The sequence below is a fragment of the Poeciliopsis prolifica genome, unplaced genomic scaffold (assembly GCF_027474105.1).
Source record: "Poeciliopsis prolifica strain line A6 unplaced genomic scaffold, Auburn_PproV2 SCAFFOLD005, whole genome shotgun sequence".
Taxonomy (NCBI): Eukaryota; Metazoa; Chordata; class Actinopteri; order Cyprinodontiformes; family Poeciliidae; genus Poeciliopsis; species Poeciliopsis prolifica.
In genome coordinates, this window is record NW_026562380.1 from 10,949,506 (window position 1) to 10,971,621 (window position 22,116).

At 39.8% G+C, this 22,116-nt stretch overlaps 1 protein-coding gene across 5 annotated transcripts in view; it reads left to right on the forward strand.

Annotated features, from left to right (window-relative positions):
* Positions 1–22,116, forward strand: part of dlg5a (discs, large homolog 5a (Drosophila)) — a 42,514-nt gene that overhangs the window by 14,691 nt on the left and 5,707 nt on the right. Inside the window, exons 2-27 of one of the 5 annotated variants that reach the window (XM_055029453.1) lie at positions 788–856; positions 1,751–1,925; positions 2,359–2,502; positions 3,101–3,284; positions 4,075–4,334; positions 4,448–4,760; positions 6,382–6,612; positions 7,261–7,445; positions 7,598–7,723; positions 9,582–9,714; positions 9,805–9,932; positions 10,010–10,185; positions 10,503–10,606; positions 11,797–11,889; positions 12,039–13,070; positions 13,844–13,961; positions 14,044–14,188; positions 14,967–15,100; positions 15,219–15,308; positions 15,601–15,769; positions 16,171–16,248; positions 18,181–18,343; positions 18,839–18,972; positions 19,882–20,049; positions 20,169–20,352; positions 20,993–21,141. In XM_055029453.1, the coding sequence (XP_054885428.1) occupies positions 788–856; positions 1,751–1,925; positions 2,359–2,502; positions 3,101–3,284; positions 4,075–4,334; positions 4,448–4,760; positions 6,382–6,612; positions 7,261–7,445; positions 7,598–7,723; positions 9,582–9,714; positions 9,805–9,932; positions 10,010–10,185; positions 10,503–10,606; positions 11,797–11,889; positions 12,039–13,070; positions 13,844–13,961; positions 14,044–14,188; positions 14,967–15,100; positions 15,219–15,308; positions 15,601–15,769; positions 16,171–16,248; positions 18,181–18,343; positions 18,839–18,972; positions 19,882–20,049; positions 20,169–20,352; positions 20,993–21,141 (4,885 nt within the window). The remainder of the gene's footprint in view (positions 1–787; positions 857–1,750; positions 1,926–2,358; positions 2,503–3,100; positions 3,285–4,074; positions 4,335–4,447; positions 4,761–6,381; positions 6,613–7,260; positions 7,446–7,597; positions 7,724–9,581; positions 9,715–9,804; positions 9,933–10,009; positions 10,186–10,502; positions 10,607–11,796; positions 11,890–12,038; positions 13,071–13,843; positions 13,962–14,043; positions 14,189–14,966; positions 15,101–15,218; positions 15,309–15,600; positions 15,770–16,170; positions 16,249–18,180; positions 18,344–18,838; positions 18,973–19,881; positions 20,050–20,168; positions 20,353–20,992; positions 21,142–22,116) is intronic. The other 4 variants (XM_055029454.1, XM_055029456.1, XM_055029455.1 and 1 more) reach the window with 4 other exon arrangements.

Genomic DNA, 22,116 nt, shown 5'->3' on the forward strand with positions numbered 1-22,116 from the left:
TGCCACTGATGAGGCTGTCCACCATTTCAGCTCTCTTTTAAATCTCAACTTTTATTTTTTATAAACAAATTTTTGGATTCTGAGCTAACCACAAGATTATAGTGGTTAGAATAAAAATCTCCAGATTATATGAATTGGTGTGTGTCTTTGTTTCCACCTGGATTTACATGAAGCGTAGTTTGTAATGCCTGCAGTCAATTGAGCTTCTCTGGGTTTTAGACTGCAGTATTGGCAGTGTGGCATTTCAGAGCCAAGCTGGTCACGCTATGCCCTGTTTTCACAGGATGACACAGTTTCCTGACGGTTCCATAAAATTTATGTGGTACGCTTTTGCTCAAGATGCACCATTAAAATATAGTACATCTTGCACACATCTGTTCTTTGTGTTATTATTCTGTAACAAGGGGCCCACAGAAACTTGCCTGCCAGTTCAAAAAGCACACCTGAAACTCAGCTCGGATCTGATCTCTGAAAACAAATGGACAATTTCTATCAAGTTCTTCATTGATCTGCTGAAGGTTTATTAAATGCAATGCATAGGATACAATAACAAGATTAAAAGTCAGATTTCTAACTTGGCTGCTGAAAAAAAAATTGATTAATTCAATTTAGTTGAATTAATATAGAGCCTGTGAGAAGAAGTGTTGAAGTACAAACACTGCTCTATATTTATCACACGACCGTCCATTAAATAAAGAGCTGAGTATATTAATTTCTCATCTCACTGTACTATGGGTTTATCATTCTGTTCATGCTGTGCGTCTGAATGGCTCTCCTGTCCTGGCAGGTTCCACCTACAGCGTCCTGTCCACCATGCCATCAGACTCGGAAAGCAGCAGTTCTCTCAGTAGCGTTGGTATGTATAATAATGAAAGACTCCTGCTGCAAATTTTTGCATAAGAGTGGGTGGGTGAGGTTGGAATCCAAAATGGGCCAAAACAATGCTGAAGTAAATCCAGGAAAATGAAGGAATGTGTTTATAAATGCCTGATTTAAAGGACAGGAAGTTGGATATTGTCCTTTTAAAGCCCACAATGTGTGCAAAAGCACTCTACCAATTTTTCCCTATTTTCTAAGGAGGTTTGCCATGTCTGCCTCTCCCTGTTTCTGACAGAGGTCCAAGTGACTCAGCTGTGTTACATAAACCCAAGAAAGATCCAAAAGTTGACTCAAAGATGCACATAATCCCCAGACTTCCTGCCCGGGGTGTTCTTTTGAAGAAAGCAATCCTGAATGTGACTCTGAAATTATCTTCCTGATCTGACTACTCGACAAAGATTTACAATAATTAACCATAAACGCTTTACTGAAGTGGAAAAGTACAACAATCTACGTACTGGCCTGAAGAATTTTATTAGATTTAAACTGAAAAATGGCTCCACTAAATACAATCTGAATTTCAGTTCTTTCTGTTAGTTGTGTGTTGATAGAAGTGCTCAAATAAACTACTTAATAATAATCTTAATACTGTGTTACTAAATAGAGTGGATCATCCTAAACTTGTCTCGTCTTCCTTACTTTATCATTTTTCTAGTATTTAAAAATTGTGAGTTAAACAACTTTCATGATCAGAATAGCAATTCTGATCATGAAAGTTGGGAAAAGACAGGCTGTGTAGTAAAAGTTACATATTTGATATTATCGCTATATTCAACATTTCTCATAGCCATTTGTTATTCAATTAATCAGTTAATATACTGAATAGTTTTGCTGTGTGTAATAAATGACTCAAATGGGCTCATTGTTACAGGTTCCCCTGTAAACGGTGAAGCGTCCTCCCCTCCCCCAGCCGTTAACGACAACCGTCACGCCGGCGACAACCTGGACACCATCCTCCTGCAGCTACGCCAGGTGACCAGGGAGCGGGATGAGCTTCGGAAGCGTCTGGCGTTGGCATCGCCTGGGACCACCTTTGATGACTGCAGGTACAAACCTGGACTGAATTGTTGTTCTTGGACATTTTAGGTATTTTTTTTTTACTTGTGATATGTTCCTGGGAACAGCATAGCATGATCAGTAACGTTTGTTTATGCAGGAAGGCAAATTCACTGGGATTACAGTGTCATCAGTCCTTTCTGCTGTCTTTTCATCTGCTAATTCTCTGCACTTTGGAATAATGTTGACTCTACAAACACTGAGTATTTGTCCTTGAGCTGAATGAGCTTTAGTCTTCAGGCTTTTGAATATGCTATAGAAGAGATCATTGCTTACATATCTTCCTTGCTTTATTTGTTTGCTAGAGACATTTCCTCTTATTAAATTCTTCAGTACAATGAAAATCTCAGGCTTTTTTCATTTTTTAGAGCTATTAAACAATACATGGTAGAATTCTGACTGCCTGCTGCTTTTCTTTTATAGGCCAAATCCCAAAGCCAGCCATGACTACGAGCGCCTCAAAAGCCAGTGCATGAGGGCCATGGGAGACCTACAGTCTCTTCAGAACCAGCATACCAAAACACTGAAGAGGTGTGAGGAGGCCGTGAAGGAAGCCGACTTCTACCAGTAAGCATCCCTCCAGTAACACCTGTTTTCATCTCCACATTAATAATGAAGGTAGTATACGGCAATATGCTTAGGTTAGCCAGCACTGGTGTATGTGCCACTCTGCTCGTTTCTGAAAAATGTAGGTTGAACATTCTGTCACAAGCCACCTGCTAGGAATAATAAAATTTTACTGCACTGTTTTACAACATTTGTACCAACTGCTGGCATGGTGCTTCCATTAACCTAATTGAAAGAGCTTCCCTTGTAGCTACAGGCAGCTTTCCCACTAACAGCTCTGGCTGTACAGAAATCCTGCATGTTTTTAAAAAACCTTGAAAATGAAGGCATTTATGAGATTGAATCATTCAGCATAACAGCTTGGGAGCTGATCACGTGTTACCAGCTTGAGAGTTGGAATATTTTGAAATATGGACAATTCTGGCTTTTAGCTTATACAGAAACAGGAACTTCTAACCTTTTGGAAAAGTATGAGGAAGTATTTGGGTCTTTACTGTGTTGCCATATTCAGAAAATCCCATTAAAATCTATCCAAGTAACTACTTTAGTGTTGTGACTGTCACAGTTCAGATATATTCCTGCTCATCTTTTCCTCCAGCATGCTGCACAGCCGCGTCCTGGGCGACCAGGCTCAGCTGAAGGAGGAGATGGAAACGGTCAGGAGGGAGAATGCCCAACTTGTCCGGGAACACAACCACCTGAAACAGAACTGCGAGGAGCTCAAACGACTTCACAGTCAAGACCAGAAGGAGTTGGCAGACCTTCGGCTGCAGCAACAGCAGGTACAGCTGCGACTCAAACACATCACTGAGTGGATGACGAAGCTGCTCAGATGCTGTTTTGTGAATATGACACACAATTCAATTAACATTTGTTTCTCTGCTGAAAGAAGCGGTTTAAAATTTTTAAATTTCTTTTTAACCTAAAAAACCCAAAAATACATATTTTTTGGGTTTTTTAACCAAAAAATATGTATAGAAATCTACCCTTTTATGTCAGTAAACAATTTCAGTGAACAATTTCAAGGGAATTGTGACCCTTATTGTATTACTGTAAATTTCTCTTACACAGCACCCATGGGTACGCTGGTATAGTTCTGAACAGGGTATAAAAGAGGAGGGAGATGCATGCAGAGCATTTCTGAAAAGGGCAAAAACAGAAGAAAAGGGCTTGGCCTCAGCAAAGGGCATTCTGATCTAAACCGTGTTGCTACAAGTTCACAGTATATCCAGTATATGTTGCTTAGCCGAGGTCAGTCCAGCCCTAGGGTGACAGCAGATCTCTCAGGAATCGGGAAGACTGGATCAGCAAGACTGTCAGGAGAAAGAGAGAGAGGGTTTTATTGAGAATGACTTGAGTCTGAAGGACAAACGCTGTACATAATCACTTTAAGTCATTAAGTTTTAGTCAAGATCACAAGTGCAGCTCAATGAGTCTGCTTAATTTTATGAATCATATTTTATTTGATTGTAAATAGAAAGCTCTCTGCACATTGATGCCATCTGCTGCTAATGTGGTGCACAGCAATAGCAAGACAATAGTTCACTGTTTTACATGTGGTGTCCTGTCCAGGTGATGAGGGAGAAAGGCTCATCGGAGGTGTTGAATCAGTTGTACGACACTGCGATGGACAAACTGGAGGGTGTGAAGAAGGACTATGACGCCCTCAGCAAGCGCTATGGCGAGAAGGTGGCCAACCACAACACTGACCTGAGTCGTCTGGAGCAGGCGGAGGAGGAGAACCGCCGGCTGCAGAAGCAGATGGACGCTTTGCTAAAACAGCGAGACTCGGCCATGCACTACCAGCAGCAGTTCTCCACATCAATGAGGAGGTGAAAGCACAGACTGAGGCGAAGTTGAAATTCCACCACGATTTAATCAAAAAGTCTCAGGAATTGGTGGTTAAATTCTGAGCTGATTCTTACTGTGCTCCTTTGGTTCGTAGGTTTGATTCAGTGCAGCAGGAGTTGAACAAGTCGTCAGCTCAGAACAAGGAGTTGCAGAGGGAAATGGAGCGGCTGCAGTCAGAGGTGACTCGCTACAAAAACCTGCAGCTGAAGGCATCCAAGGATTGCGAGAAGTACAAGGAGGAGAGGGATTCTGTCTTCAATGAGTACCGCCTCATCATGAGCGAGAGGGACCAGGTGATCAAAGAGCTAGATAAGCTACAGACGGAATTGGAGGCGGCTGAAGCACGACTGAAGAACACTTCTTCAGAGCGGGTAGTGGCTAGTGAGGAGTTGGAAGCACTCAGACAGGTAAGAGACTCATTTATTTTGCATAAGCATTCTTGCCTAATGAATAGTTTTTCATAAAGAGGAGTCATTTTCCATGAAAGATGCTGCAGTTAAAAGTACAGATTGAGTATTTTGGACAATATCCAACACAAGACTGTGATTAAAATCATACTTTCACATATTATTACATACAGTGCCTTGCAAAAATATTTATGAACCTAGATTTTAAAAAATATATATGTTATGTCTTATTTATTGCATTTCATTTTGATATTATGCGATGGACCATCTCAAAGTAGTAAGAACTTGTAAAGTAGAAGGAAAATGACATTTTGTATTTAAAGCCCCTTTTACTCTGATACCCCTTTATGAATAGAATAAGTATATTTTTATATTTTTGCAGCATTTTATATTACATATAAGTATTATATTCAGTGACTGTAACTTCAAGTTGATATATATTGCTTAGCGAAAAGGTGTTGTGAGCCAGATTGAAACAGAATAGGAGGGTTTAAATATTTCCTTGTTTGGTGGGGTTGTATTTGGAGTGCAGATGTGTTCTACCCTCTCACTAGTTGAGTGAACACTGTTTTTAGTATCCATGTCTAATGAGAAGCAGATTAGCATTACATTATTAGTAAATATAAGAGATGTATCAATCAGTCAGGTACTGGACAAAATAATTTCGATTGGGTGAGGCAGGTCAGATACAAAAAATGTCTTGTCATTTGCATTAAAAGGATTGACTGTGGTTGCGTTTAATTGTCATCAAAGCAATAAATCTACAAGGAAAACTGCTAAATTTAGATTGCGACGTACTGTGAAGTTCTTACATCTGACTAGTTGTGAGCTGTAAGAAAGCCACAGAAAATGAGATGCTTACCTCTACAATTCTGTCACTGGAGACACAATGGGATGGAACCCATACATAAAAGCAAATGGATGAATTACACTAAAAAGCAAAATGAGCAAACCTGGACATTAATCCTGCTCAAAACGACTGTGTATTTTCACAGTGGTTGTGATTCCCTCAGCTTCTGGCTGTGTGGACTTGAACATATAAAGGGCTGTTTGGTGCTGCCACAATATTTTAATCCTTATGAAATCTACAATTTGCAGCCTGACAAAATGATGGTACTCTTGGACTGAATTCAAAATTTTGATGGTGCACAGTATGTAATATTTTTATTGAGGAGCTTGAAGACAGGTCATGTTTCTAATCATTGTTTATCACATTCTTTCAGCAGAGAATCCTGCAAGTAGAAAAGAACAATTTGGCTAATTAGAAATATAGAAGTCTGTTAATTGTTTTATGAACTAAAACAATATTTAAGATTATAGTCCAAATGAAATGTAATGGTGTTAGTTTATCCAAGGTTCATTTAAGAACAGTCAAACATGTTGACATTGAATATTATTAGTTAACAACATTCAATAACACATTAGATTGTAAATGTAGTTTCAGTGTAATTTTGTTGTACTCGTGTTCCAGAGTAGTTAACATGTCCATTAACAAAACATTAAAAAAAACATTAAAAAAAAACATCATAAGCTGCACAAAGTGTCTTGTGCTAGTTGCATTTGGTTTGTGCAAACTGCAGTTTCAGTACAAGTCATTTTGACCACATTTGTTTTGATAAAGGAGTTGAACTCGTCACTGGTGGATCGGGACAGGGCCATCTGCGAGCGGAACGAGCTGCTGGAGAAGTACTGTGACGAAGTGAAGGACAAAGCAGAAGCCAAGAAGGAGCTGAGCCAGGCCTGCAAGGACATCGAGATGGTCCGGGAGGAGAGGGACGTGGCTCGCAAGGAGAGGACCGAGGCCATCATTCAACGGGATCAGCTGCTTCGAGAATACTATCAGGCCAGACAAGTAATCACTCATTCTGCTGCTCTTAAAGTCTCTCGGAAGACATCTGTTTCTTTGACTCTGTTTTTGTATGTAGGAGGCGATGCACCACCAATACATGTAAAGGGTAAAGTGTTATAGCATAACATAGTATTTATATATTTACTCTTCACACCACTTTTAACCTTTGAACTGGACCTCATTTATAAAGTCCTGAGCTGGAATTTGTATAAGAACAGGTTGACAACTTAAAACACTTTCATTTTCTATAAGTTTACAATTGCAGTCAGTCCTGGAAATGATTGTAAAACTTGTAGATCTCATGAGAATCTGTGTGTGGCGTCCACATATGTTAACATGTTTGACAATTTCTAGGAATTAAGTAAGTTTCTCAAATCATTGAGGATAATTTCAGAAGAACATCATACTCATAAATGTGGCCTTTGGCCAGATTTTTTTGTTATTTGTTGTACATTTAAGAATATAAAGAAGACAACTCAAGGTTTATGTTCAGGAAGACTTGCCAACATGTCTTCTTGACTTAAAACTCTGCCTCTCTTGTTTTTGGCTAATAATTTTCACTACACATTTAGATTAAGTATTTGACATGCATACAAACTTTGACATTATTGAAATCATTATTTATTTATTTATTTTAAACTATGTTCTCAGAAACAAGACTCCGCTACCCTGGACATGGAACGAGCTAATAAGGAGATAGAGATGCTGAGGAAGCAGTATGAAGCCATGTCCCAGGAACTGAAGGAGGCCACACAGGAAGCAGAAGTGGCCAAATGTCGAAGGGACTGGGCCTTCCAAGAGAGGGACAAAATAGTGGCAGAAAGGGAGAGCATAAGGTCAGTGTGTGTGTGTACTTTCAAACCTTTTATTTATTTATTTAATTTTAAACATAAGACACTATCAGTGGGACTTTCATACTCATTACATTTTACTTATTTGCACATATTCCTTTACATCCTGCAACCATCTGTTCTCTCTCTTTCCTCAGAACTTTGTGTGATAACTTGCGGCGAGAAAGGGACCGGGCCGTCAGTGACCTGGCTGACGCCTTGCGTAATTTGGACGATATGAGAAAACAGAAGAACGATGCGCTGAGAGAACTCAAAGAATTAAAGTGAGTTCCCTCTCAAGTTTTTTTAAATTATTCTCTTTTATTGAGAGAATAATTTCCACTCCTTATCTATCTTTCCTCTCTCCTACGGCTCTCATACTGACCCAATATGGAGCTTGGTGGTGATTTATTTTATTTTTTTTGGCCCCATTTCCATTTACACAGATTAAAATTTTATCCCAGAAAGCATTAGTGTTTTAAGCACATGTAAACATTTTAGATCACAGTCTCTAATTCTGCTTGCGTGATTCTATGCTGCATGCAGAGGCTCCATCTGCTGGTGAAAGTGGGCATGACAGGCATTTCTAAGGCAAAGCGTTGAATGAAAAACTGTTGATAATTAAAGCTGAAATTTTAGTTTTCCATAAAGTTGAAACTGCAATTGGGGTTTCATCAAGACCCTATGTAGCCTGTTTTCTCTTTCAAGCCTTAAAATCAGTTGTTTCTCCTGTATTTTCAGGTCATACAGTAACTTGGTAAAAACATTCCCTCTTTATCCTCCTTAAAGGACATGTACCCCTGGGCTTTGAATGTCATTGCTACCTTGTAGGCAGGCCTCAATAGGACCTCATACATCTTGCTGACAAGTCCAGTCTGCTGTTCGTCTTTTTCTGCTTTAAATATAGTTTATATTCCCCAATCCACAAAGCAGTAAAGTTCTTTTAAAGACATCCAATGTTTTAAAATAAACTCTGAGCTCTATTTTAAGAACTTTGAATTGTGATATTTACTATGGCACCTCACAAGTATTTGTGTCTTTCAATTAAAAAAAACATTTCATATTACAACCACAAAGTTTGATTTAATTTGTTTAGAATTTAAATGGTTGTTTTATTGACTTTCTATTTTTGTGTTTTTATGTGAAGCACTTTGAACTGCCTCGTTGCTGAAATGTGCAGTACAAATAAATGTGAGCGATCAATTGATTGACTAATCATCATTACAAAGACCAATGAACACAGCAGACAGTTCAGAGAGAATGTTGTGGAAATGTTTGAAGCAAGGTTACATTATAAAGCAATATCCAGAGCTTCTGTTCAATATACATCAAAACTGACTGCTCAGACTAGAGGAACATTAACCAGAGGACCAGCTGAGACTCTGGAGGAGCAGACAGAAGAATCTGTCCACAGGGCAAAGACTTTTCTTCCACTCTACAAATAATGCTTTTATGGCAGAGTGGCAATAGCGATGCCAATGTTGATAAAATGCATGAGACAGAATATAGCAACCTTAATCATGAAGCCAAAAATTATAGTGGAATAATTTATACCAAGGCAAATGACTTCAATTTCCTGAGGGAGACTTCCCAAGGGATCAATAAAGTACAAGTCTAATTCTAAGTCTTATACCAATGACTTGATAAAAGTAATTTGCTGACTTATACCAGGTCATTTGCCTTAATATAAACTGGCAAATGGACATTCTGCCAGTCTGTTTGACTGGTAGAATGGACCAGTCAAAGTTTTGACCCAAATCCAGTTAACAATTTGTTGCTGGATTCGAAAAATCATGTTCACAGAGAATCTTTCTGACAATCTTCAAACTTATGATTCACAAAACTGGTGATGAAAAATACCAAAAGACTTGCAGATGTAGTTTTGCAGGGAGGTGGTTCTCCAAAGTGGGGTATTGCGAGTCAAATCTATGCCCAGATTTTAGATTTGCATCTGTTAAAAACAAATACAAAAACCAGTAAACCATATAAAGTGCCAATACATTGAAGTTTGTAATTTTACCTTGACAGAATGTGTGGAATTGCAAAGGCAGATAAAGGAAAAATATTGATTTAAAAAATGTGCTTCAGTCGGATTAAATATGTCTTGGTTACTGACCTTTAACCCTGCTGCTCTGTGTTAAGGGAAAAGATGGAGAGCCAGCTGGAGAAGGAGGCCCGGTTCTGTCAGCTAATGGCACACAGCTCTCACGATTCTGCCATTGACACAGACTCCCTGGAATGGGAGACGGAGGTGGTGGAGTTTGAGAAAGACAGGGTAAGACTAAACCTAAGGTTGAAATCGGGAACAGCAAATCGAATGTAATGAGAAATAAGTTGACTGGCCTGCATATCATTGCCCTAATAGGAGGACATGGACTTGAAGGCTCTTGGGTTTGACATTGCCGAGGGGGTAAATGATCCCTACCTACCTGGAGACTGTGGAATATTTGTTACAAGGGTGGATAAAGGAAGTGTTGCTGATGGGAGGCTAAGGTATGAACCTACTTATTAAACATTGTTGCTGATAGACATTTGTTAAATCATCGTCATTTCTTCTCTTTGGACTCCAGAGTCAACGATTGGTTGTTGAAGATTAATGACATTGACTTGACCAATAAGGACAGAAAACAGGTGGTGAAGGCTGTGGTTAATGGAGGCGGATTGATCAACATGGTGGTACGAAGAAGGAAGTCTCTGGGAGGAAGGCTGATCACCCCTGTTCACATCAACCTACTGGGACATAAAGGTACTTTAATTACACACACAGAGGAACGATGGGAGAAGTCGTCTTCTTACAGGGTTGGAACAGACAGAGTGAGAGGGATATTTCACTGTTATGGTTAATAAATCTATGGAGCTCATCTAGTCCTGGGGTCCTTTTTTTATCTCTTCAGGTTCATGTTGTGTATGAATCATTTATGTACTATTATTCTGCTACTGGACCCGGTAGCAGAATAATACCGGGGTTTTTTTTCATTTAAAATCTGCTATTTTGTCTGAGTATTTGTCATTGTGGATTTTATTTCCCCTTGTAGCCATTTGATTTTCTCCTTTGTGTTTCAGACAGTGGTATTAGTTTGGAAAGTGGGGTGTTTGTCACTGCCATCGCTCTGGGAAGTCCTGCAGCCAGAGAAGGCTCTCTCACAGTTGGAGACAGACTTATTGCTGTGAGTAATTTTTAGACACCTTGAAATCACTTCATTTTTTATTTTAGCCAATTTTTACTCAACATTTGTTGCTTTGGAGTAAGCACAGATTCCTTTAACCCAGTAATCTAAACCTCAGTCCAATCCAGAATTTACATGCTTGGTGTAATTTAGTTGTATCCAGAACTTTCTTCCCTTCTTTTAAATCTTTGGAAGAAGGGATTGATCGAAAGGCTCTATCTTTCTCTGCAGATAGAGCAGCAAACAAATTGGTGACGAATAGTAAGAGTGTCTGTAATGTTAATCTGTCAGAAAGAGAAGATTCAGTTTCTCTGTTCATTGAAATTAAACATTTGAGCTTTACCGTCTTAACCAACTAATTAGTAAAGTGAGCTGATTACAAAAACACAGAACCTTCCATTATACTGCTCCTCCAATTTAAAGTAATTTTTAATGAGATTCCAGAGAACACGCTGGACTCACCTGACTTTTCTTCAGCTAGGAAAATTGAGAGCTGATTTATTGGCTAGCTGATATATTGGTGCACCCAAAGTTTATATTCATGTTATAGACCCTGCTTGTGAAAATGATTACACATTTTTGTTTCAATTCATCATTCTTCATAATTTGAACACAGTTATAAAAAGGTGGCATATAAAGTGCCATCATAAACCCTTAAAATAATGTGAATGACATCCTTAAAGTTAGGACAAAACATGCTGCACAGCATACTCATGTCCATTTTTTCCATTAGAGCTTTAAATAATGTATTATTGGCTGCATTAGCTCCAGACAGTATTAGTCTGGATAATTGTGCTCTAAACTCTTAAGAATAATGTAGTGAAACAAAAATATGTAATAATTTTCATCAGCAGGGTCTGTTATGTGCATGTGAATGTAAGACATTCTCATTTTAATAAGATAGCGCTCAAGTTGAATCTTTTATGTTGGAAATCTGTTTGAAACTAAAATGCAAACTGCAAACTAAAATGCGCTGACCTAGATTCCTTGTAGTTTTCCCATTATAGCAGTGCAAGACGCATTTTAAGCAACTGATCCTCTCTCCTGAATATGTTGTAGTTTTGCACCTCTTTTAAGAATATTGATACCAAAGACACACTCGTAAACACCTTTGGGATTTTAGGAGTGTCACTTTCATTGCTTTTTAGTGCTATGTGACCTTTCCTTATTTGCTCTGTGTCTTTGTGCAGATTAATGGAATTGCTCTTGATAACAAATCTGTGACGGAGTGTGAGGCTCTGTTGCGGAGCTGCAGGGACTCGCTGAGCCTCTCCCTTATGAAGGTGAGCTAGTTCTAATATCTCCTCCTGTGCCCTAAATAGTTGAGAAACTTTAGTAACAGTAGGTATATCTTTTAGTTGTTTATAAATCTATCAGTTATTTATTTTTTTAATAAATCTATTTTTTGCTTCATTCCTTTGTTTTCCCGTAGTTTTTCCCTCACAGCACATCAGGCCAGAACATCTTTGAGAGCCTGCGTGATTCATCCGAGAAGTCCAATGGACGCATTCTGCTGTCTGAGCTCCACTCCAGAAACAGCCGCAACCTGAAACACAACAGCTCGACGCAGACTGACATCTTCTGCCCTGACGGTGGAAGTGCCAGCTCTGGTAGTATCTCTGGGGAGAGGAGGAAAGCCAGAGGGGAGTCTGATGAGATTTATGGCGATGTGAGCAAACCATTCTCCAGCGTTTCCCTCCACGCCACTAGTCTGCGACCTCTGGCCGACCTGGGAACTGGTCGCTACGGACCCAGCGCGTTTCAGGAGTGCTGTTCGTATACAAAGGCGCCTTCCTCCTTGCCGTTTGAGCCCATTTCCCACTCTGAATGCATTGGTATGGAGACTGCCCTGGAGAAGAAGCACAGTGGCGGCACATGGCCCAAGATGATGGTCGGAGGTATGTCGGTCGTTCCAGACAATGCCAGTCCGATCTCAGCAGCCACCCAACTTTCCATCTATAAATCACCTAAGCAGAGGAAGTCCATCTTTGACCCAGACACGTTCAAGCACCCCGAGACTCCCTCCTCCAAGCTGGAGTACTTGGCAGCCAATCAGATTTCAGCTGTAGCTTCACACTCCCCACAGCCTTCAAAGACAGAATCTCTCTCATCCTCTTCTACCCCTACTCCAACTCCTCCTACCCCTCCCACCCGCAGCGACTCTTTTAAATTCAAACACAAACATCAAAGCAGCTCCGCCTCAGACTGCACCATCACCTCCGACGGCAAAGGAGAAGCTTCCATCTCCATGACAGCAGGAGAGAGCAGAGAAAGGAGTGAGCGAGAAAGAGACAGGAATGGGAACCACTACTTCCTGGAAGGAAAGGTCCTGACGTCCAGAAAGTCATGCGATGAGGACATTGGGCGCACCAGAGGGGAGGAGCCAGAGGTAAAGAGGCCTCGTCCTAAATCTGCCCCTGCACTTCGACGTCGAACCCCAAAGATCACTCATCCCCCCTTCCAGGTATGTGGATTACACATGAAGATGGAGTCCATAAAAGTGTCAATACCCCTTGAAGCTTTTCAGCCACAAACTTCGGTGCATTTTATTAGAATTTATTGTGATAGACCAACACAGAGCAGGGTATTGTTGGAAAATGTAGGAAAATGATGAAAACACAGAGGTGGCAGCGTCATCCTGTGGGGATGCTTGCTTTCAGAAGGAACAGGGAAGTTGGTCATAGTTGATTTAATGATGGCTGGAGCTAAATGTGTAAAAATACTGGATTAAAAACTGTTAGAGGCTCAAAACACTTAAGTTAGTCATGGAGGCTAAATACGTTTACTTTCAGTGTCACATTGATGCACCAATGATCTTTTGCACAGAATCACACAAGAATCAGACACACAAAAAAGCACAAGGTGTATTAATACATCTGCAAGTTTACTCCTTAATTTTACTCTGAAACTTTGTCCTGTGTGCTTGGTTCAGATTCCCTTAAATTGAAATATTCCTAAATGTAATGTAAACACATTTGTAGTGAAACACTCAATTTAATTTTGTGATGTAATGCATCATATCACCTGTCACAGCCAAGAAGCTGCTGAGTCAGATCTGGGATTTTAAGCAACCCTCCTCAGTTATATCTCCTGGCCCCTGAACACAACACATTCGTTTTATTTGCTCTTGCTGTAATTTTTTTCTCATTGGACGCTTCCAGTAAAGCGTCCAATGAGACGCTTTACTTCTGCAACAGAAATGCTTTCCTAGACATATTTGTCTCTGATTCTCCACAGGGCTACTCCAACGATGAACATTCACCAGACTCCAGGGACATTCTGCACTCCCCCGGCCCCTCAAATCGCCACAGCGTCGGCTTGATACCCGCAGTCTACAACGGCTCCCTACCTCCAAGTGAGCTGCTTGCATGCGTAATTGTTGTCAGAATGTTCAATGACATTTTCTTTAACATCCTGCCATGTGTGTGTCTCACCAGATTCAGCCCATCGTGGACTGTCTCCTTGCCCTGCTGTGACGGCTGTGATGAGGAATCCAGTATATACTGTGCGCAGTCACCGCGTTCATACTAGCAACTGTCCATCTGTAGCATCTCAGATATGTCACCAGCACACCCACCCCAGGTTAGCTTCAATTTACCACCATCATCTTTAATTTCTTAGTCAAGTCTTGACTTTTAAGCATTATTATACTTCTGTCGGCAGAAATAAAAACTCACTGGTGTTCCACAAGGTTCAAACTAAGGCTCACCGCTGTTCAAACTAAGGCTCACCGCTGTTTCACATTTTTAGAATAAGCCCCCTACAGTTCATACGGTGACCAATATCACTAAACTATGATTACTGTTGGTTTTATTTGGAAATCTTCAACTATTCGTCCAGAAAAAATTAAAACATTTATGTCAGTTTATTCAATAATTGTTTCATTCTTTTCTCTTATGATTTGCATTTTGCAGTTCTTTCACTGTCGATGTGTTAATTTAAATGCAGTTTAATACAGAGTAACTTTATTAATTATGCACAAGGCAAATGCTAGTTCCTCAGATTAGTCAGATTAGTCATTAGTCATCTAGTTTTTGACGGAATCATAATGGTCAATAGTTAGGATGCCTTCAGTTATTGCTGTCATCTTTTGTGAGACTGTTTCAAATTTGCATTCTGGTCTTATTACACAACTTTTAGTGTTCTGCTCCTTATTGGCCCTTAAAGAATATAAGTAGGTTGTAATTCTACAGGTGTAGAGTTTCAACCAGTAACTCTACACCAGCCGCTGGTGTAGAGTTACCACACACAAGTGTGTGTGTAGCTCAGTCGATTGATTAATCTAGAAACAAAAAAAGGACACACTTGCTTTTTAGCAGGCATATTTTATGCACAATTCTAACTGTTTGTGTCTGTGCAGCCCCCAGCATCAGGGTCGCCTGAGCCTGGACCTGAGCCAACAGAAGCGCACAAGCGATTACTCTGAAACGTCCTCATCACGCAGCAGCAGAGCGTCACACGGTACAAACTCACTGCCCTCCGGCGCACGGCTCGGTCAGTCTGACACCCACGCATGCACACAAACGCATATGAAGGGTTTCTACCTTCTTTTCCCTTTGTCCTTCTGGATGTTGTGACAAAGGTTTTCAATTGTACGTGTTATTTTCTCCAGGTTCTTCCAGTAACGTCCAGTACCGCACAGAGAGGATCAAAATTCCCTCAACTCCCCGTTACCCCCGCTCCATGCTGGGCTCAGACAGAGGTAAGGTACTTTCAGATGCATACAGCATAATCCTCACTTAATTCTTTCAGATTGTGATTAAAATAAAAATAAGATTATGAATATTATTGGATTAATGAACTGGAATTGGTACTTTCAATGTGTGTAAAGTATAAAATGAAGATCCGCGCCACAAATTAAAGGGTGCTTGAGTGGAATAAAGCGTAATCATTTTTATCTTACACTTACATCATTGATTTTTATAAACCGCCAAATTAATTATAATTGTAGACCTTCATTGTCTCCCTTTCTGCTGCTCTTTTCATGAATCCAGGCTCTCTGTCGCACTCCGAGTGCAGCAGTCCCAGCCTCATCACCCCTCCGCAGTCGCCACTCAACCTGGAGACTTCCTCGTTTGCCAGCAGCCAATCACAAGGCTCCATTTCCACGTTACCCCGCATCTCAGTCAGTCCTGTGCCAATAGGGGAGCGCAGAAAAGACAGGTATCTATTTTAATAGATTCTATATCTGGCTTTAAGGTGCACGACATGTTTGTGTTCATTCACTTCATAATTACATTCTGTAAATGTTGGAAGTGTTTGTCAAGTGTATCCTAGTCTCCTCTTGAAAAAGGGAGACGATGCAAAAAAAAAGTCAAAATCCAAACTGTAAATTTTGAAGATTTTAGTTATATCTGAAGTGTGATGCGTCAACTCTCAGGTGTTGTATGACTGCGTTGCCTGGCTACAGTGCTGCTATAATCCACCATGTGATCTGTTGTTGACTAACTTCACAGGAGTTGTGGCACGTCTCTGGCATTGACACTGTGTCTGTCTTTCTGTGATATCTGTCTCTCTTCTCCTTTTTATCTTCCTCCCGCCTCTTTGCAACCCTCTCCCTCCAGATCTCTTTATCATAATCGCTCTTTTCTAAGGATTCCTCTGGCTGCAAGGCCGAGGTTCTCCTCTCTCAGGAGCCTCAGGTTTGTCCTCAATCATCCATGCTGCAAAGCAGGGAATGCCACCACTCTTACCCTTCCCTGCCCCACAAGTCTCTACAGTGTTTCACATGTTCTAGCGCAGATAAGATGCTGGATGGAAAGTGAATATCCTGAAGCAACAGAACACTCTTTTGCAGTTTACATGCACTTTGTGGAATGTAAAAAGAGGTTTTGTGATGTTTTTTACCCAGCCCACCCCCACCCCGGGAGAACGGTTTAATTTGGAGATTTCTGTTTCTTTGCATGCAGCAGTATGATTTGTGCCTTAGGAAAACACACAAGCTCAGATTAGCTACACTTGGTGAACTTCAAAGGTTCAGTGTTATTTTTGTGCTTGCACATTGCCCTGTTCATGTCCAAAGACCCACTTGAATCTCGGTGCATGTCCCAATAATGCTGTATGCATGTGTGCATCTTTGCCTTAGGCCAGATCACCCTTCAGTCTGCAGTATGTATGTTATGCAATGTATTATTCAACATCCAGCTTCTGGGTCATATCTCTGTCCATACACCAGCACTCTTGTTTACCCCAATCTCTGGCTGCATTTCATTTTCTCCTGTGTGCTTATGAATTTGGAAGGCATGTTACAAGCCCAACCTTGTTATGAAGACACAGAGTTCATACAAGTCTCCTCTAAATGAGGGCATTTTCCTGTGTTTTTACTGCTCACTTTGCCTTTATGTGGTATGATCTAAACCCTTCCACTCTCGTCTGTAAGCTCGGTATAAAGTAGCTCCAGAACTGTGTTTTTCAGTAGCTTTCCACAAGACCCACTGCCCTGCATTGTCCTGATATTTACCGTTTTGCTTGAGATGTTTTTTAGTTAAGAATGTTTCATACAAAATTTCACAAATGGGTAGATCTGTTGGCAAGTAAATAAAAGATCCTGTACATTAATTACTTTTTTACAATTGCCTAATCTGTTACTGAAAAAAATACAAAATGCAAATAAATTCAACTAAATGTATCAAGTTTGTGTAAAAATTCCACATTAAGAAGTTAAATCTTTGGAGGCCTGATGATTAAGATCTCCACTGTTTGCGCTTTGTGCAACCGTCTTTGGTCCAGCACTGCCGCTGCTCGTGGAATTTATAGAATTGAATAGAAATATCTTTTACTGCCACCACAGTGGGGACATTCAGATTTGACTTTTGTGTCCAGGCATGTAGGTTCACACAAATGTAAAGTATTTATAAAACATGCAACAATTAAGGATGAGATTTTTGCATAAGAATACATTGTTAGATTGGCAAACTCTGTTCTAAGGGATATGCAACTGAATATGTCACAAGTTTGAAGCATCAAGAGGGAAGATCTTTGATGCTCTTGGAACCTTTCTAGATCATCCTAAGTATTTGGTCCTCACCACTTTCTTCCTCCTCTTTAGCTAATTCCTCAAGTTTTTTGTTGGATTTACACTTGTGGACTGAGGTGGCCTTGTAAGGGAGTTGATTTGGTGTGTCCACATTATTATTATTTCCACTTAGATTTATAATTAAACTGCTGAAACATTTTATTCCATTTGTTAGACATGGTGGACATGGCAATGAGCTGAGTTTTTTTGCAGCCACAAGATTTACTTTCTTTTTTTCATTAATGCCTTAAACAGCTTTGAAACTATTGTTTTTAGAGTATAAACAGATAATTCATGCAGGACACTGGGTTCTGAGGATCAAAATTGAAAATCAGTGTACAGATTTAAGAGGCATTTAATTAATCTCTGGCTCAAGCATTTTTAAATCTCAACACAAGCTTTCTGTTGATATTCTTTGATTTGCAACATTTCAGCACCAACCCCTGTAAAGTAACTTGATGGTGACCCGTCATCTTTGTCCTTCTCTTCTTTCGTGTTGAGTCGTCAAGTTGGGCTTCTGCGATGCTCCGTTCTAATTTTGATCCCTCTCTCACGTCAGGCCGTACTTGGAGGAACCGCGCAACGTCATCGTTCACAAAGGTGCCGAGCCTCTGGGCATCTCTATTGTGAGCGGGGAGAACGGAGGAATCTTTGTTTCAAAAGTTACTGGAGGGAGCATCGCCCACCAGGCAGGATTAGAGTATGGAGACCAATTAGTGGAGGTAAGAACAACTTACTGAATGTCACAGGTCGTATCTCAAGGCTACAAAAATAATAGGCTTTCTCAGATAAATGACAGAAAGCAAACTTTTGATGTGATTATTTATTTGGTTTTCCATAAACTAAGTGATTGTGCTGCTAGCCTTCCATTAATAATGCAGGTTATCCTGAATTAATGCAAGATAACCTGCATCAATTTTTAAGCTGTGTTAAATCTGTACTTTTTTTTAACTCCTCTTTCAATCCATTTCATAAATCTGCTCCATACACTAATGAACAAAAACTATTTTTGCTTGTTCCAATAATTTGTGCCTCATGTGTATTAAAAAGAAAAATGCTGAATAGTCATGGTAACTCTTGACATGACCATAAATTTGTAGAGCAGGAATTTTGTATAATCCAAACTCCTGATAGTTATCACAAACATACTCTACTTAAGTCTCACATCCTTTGACCTCATCATTTTCTCTATTACTATGCCTTTTCCTCTTTATCAGTTCAATGGTATCAACTTGCGGAATGCTACAGAGCAGCAAGCTCGTCTCATCATTGGACAGCAGTGTGACACCATCACCATCATGGCCCAGTACAACCCACATATGTACCAGCTGGGCAACCACTCTCGCTCCAGGTAAAATTGTTCTGTTGTTTTTTTCTTCTTTTTTTGCTTTACATCTACCTTTTGAGAGGTTCCATGTGCTATACTTTCCTTCATAAATAAAAGTTTAAATAGTATTTCTGTATGGTTTGTAGAGCAGTGTTTTAGAGACGTAGAGCTTGGTAAGATTCACTAAATTTAGCAGAGATCTTTTTCTTAGATGCTTGATTTCATTAAGGTCATTACAAGCTTTGGAAACAATCTGAGTCTTTTTACCATCAGTCAGACCTGAAGCTCTTCCCTTTTAACTGCAGTCCTGTCCGAAACTTCCACCCTGCCATCCCCCGCCAATACAGCTTGAATGGCTGGCCTAGTTGAAGCCTTTGCGGAATTGGTTGGCACAGAAAGGGATCCGGATGGATTTTGCCACAGCGCTCCCTTTTATTTGCTTGATTTTCAAACTATCAACTTAGATTCAATTCTTAATCTTTTCTGCAAATTCAAATATTTGAGAAACCGTCCCACGTTGCAAAAGCAATCACTGAGGCGCAAATCCATAAATGATTAAATATGAGTTGAACCAGGCTGTTGATGAGCTCTTGTGGTTCTCACTGAAAGTCTACATTAGGAATTTCTGGCCCTTGTTAACAGTAGATAAGTTTGTATTATTGCAATACACACCTTAAGGATTGCAAAACAAGTTTGTTACAGTCTTTATGCTTTTCATTCATTATTGGTTTATTGCCAAATGTGCATATTTGTAGTGTTTTATTTCATTTATTTATTGCTATTTGTGATTCATTTCATACTAAAGGGCCATTTGTCCCAACTTGGGGGCAAATTAAGAGTTCAGCTATTCTATTCTATTCTATTCTATTCTATTCTATTCTATTCTTTTCTATCTATTCTATTCAGCTGAAATCTCTTTTTCTTTCCCTGCAGTTCCCGTCTCGAGCCCTCAGTCAGCACTCAGTCAACCCCAAAGGGGAGTGGGACTGCAACTCCAGACAGTCACTCTGCTATTGATACGCTCAGTGAGCAAGACGAGGGCACACTCACTCCTTCCTCCAAGCAGACCACCCCTACTACCAGCCCCAACAGTTTTGTCAGGTAAACATGTAAAAAAAAGAAAAGAAAAATAAAGTTGAGCTAAAATATTCTCTTCCTGAAGAAAAATGTGAGGAAAAACACCTTACTAGAACCTGAAAGCATCTCCTCTCCTCCTCCAGAGTTCCGCCTGAGGGCACCAAAAAGGTTGTTGAGCCCAGACTTGTGACAGTCCACAGGCCTGGGGTGGAAGTGGGCGTTACTCTCTGTGGGGGGAACCTGCGGGGCGTTTACATAGAGAGTCTGGATGAGGACAGTCCTGCAAGAGGTCCAGATGGGCTTATTCCTGGGGATCTCATCTTAGAGGTACTAACATATATTCAAGGTATTTTATGCTGTTGTCAAAGACTTGCTGCTTTAGAAATACTGAGTGTTTTCAGGTGAGAATTGGGGATTTTAATCTGTTTTTTCTTCAGCAGTATGCAGATCTTGCTCCATACCTGCTGCCAAAGCTGCAGCTTTTCAGTCCCCTCGGCATTAATAAGCTTTGTGTTCCTCTGCTGCCACGAGGTGCTGCTGCTTTCCATCATGTCATTGTATCTCATTGATCTGCTCAGTCTCATTCCAAATTGGTAATCTCTCCAGAACACCACAAATTCTTGCTAGACATTTCCTGGCATGCTCCTACTTTAGCTCTCAGCCACAAAGAGTCTGCTGTGGAAATTGCAATACAGTCCTGTCATCAGACCGCACAGCTTCACGCTGTCCTTCAATCTCCTTGTTTGTTTTCCTCCCTCATACGTGGCACAAATCAATACTGCGACACTTTAACGGCGCTGAAAGCTTGGAGGAAATGTGGCTATTTACTAGCAGAGCCTTCACAGTCGGGGGAAATTGTTTTTGCAGTCATCAGTTTTCTGAGTTTCATATTGTTGTGTTGCAACATTCTCCCTGATCTGTATTTTCATTGTAACTTTGTTTCGTTTTGCTTTTTCCTCTGTCTCAGTATAACTTGGTGAACATGAAGAATAAGACGGCTGAAGAGGTGTACGTTGAGATGCTGAAACCTGCAGAGACAGTGACTTTAAAGGTGCAGCATCGGCTTGATGATTTCAACACGATCAAAGATGCACCCGGAGATGGCTTTTATATTCGGTGCGTATTTACATAAACAACAGGGCGTGACAATATAGTTGATTATCTTTGAAAAAGCATATTTTTCCAGTAGTTAATTTCAAAAATCTATGTAACACATATATGCATTACACAGAGTAATATATTTCAAGCATTTGTCTTTTATCATTTATTTGTTTATTCATTTAATATTTACATATTGTAAGCTATTTCAGTAGTTTTTGTACTGAAATGTAATGTTAACACATATAAAATCATGGAGAAGATGCTATACTTGACCTCTGTTCAGCAGATGGTTATTAACGGCAAAGTCAGCAAAGGCAGGTGGAAGAAAAAATGAAAAAAAAAAAAGTACTCCACTGTGGTGTCATGTACAATTATGGACTATTTTTATGGGTCTTAAATAATATTCTAATTATATGAGAAATTAGATTACAGAGATTACAGTTGATTTTTTTGTTAACTGTAATCATTAAACATATCAGAAATAAACACTTGAAATGCATCACTCTGTATTTAATCTATTTTACAGTACAGACCAAAAGTTTGGACACACCTTTTCATTCATTTATTTTCACTACTATTGACATTGTAGATTCACACTGAAGGCGTCAAGCTATGAATTAACACATGTGGAAATATGTATTAAACAAAAAAGTGTAAAACAACTGAAAATATGCCTTATATTGTAGTTTCTTCAAAGTAGCAACCTTTTGCTTTGATTACTGCTTTGCACACACTCTGCATTCTCTTGATGAGCTTCAAGAGGTAGTCACCTGAAATGCTTTTCACTTCACAGGTGTGCCCTGTCAGGTTAAAAAGTGGGCTTTCTTGCCTTATAAATAGTCATGAAAATAAAGGATACCCACTGAACGAGAAGGTTGTGTCCAAACTTTTGGTCTGTACTGTACATTCATTTGTATTTATTTAACGTTTTACATTGTTATAAACTTGTTGTAAACTGTTTGGACTTCTTCTAATATGGTACAGGAAAGG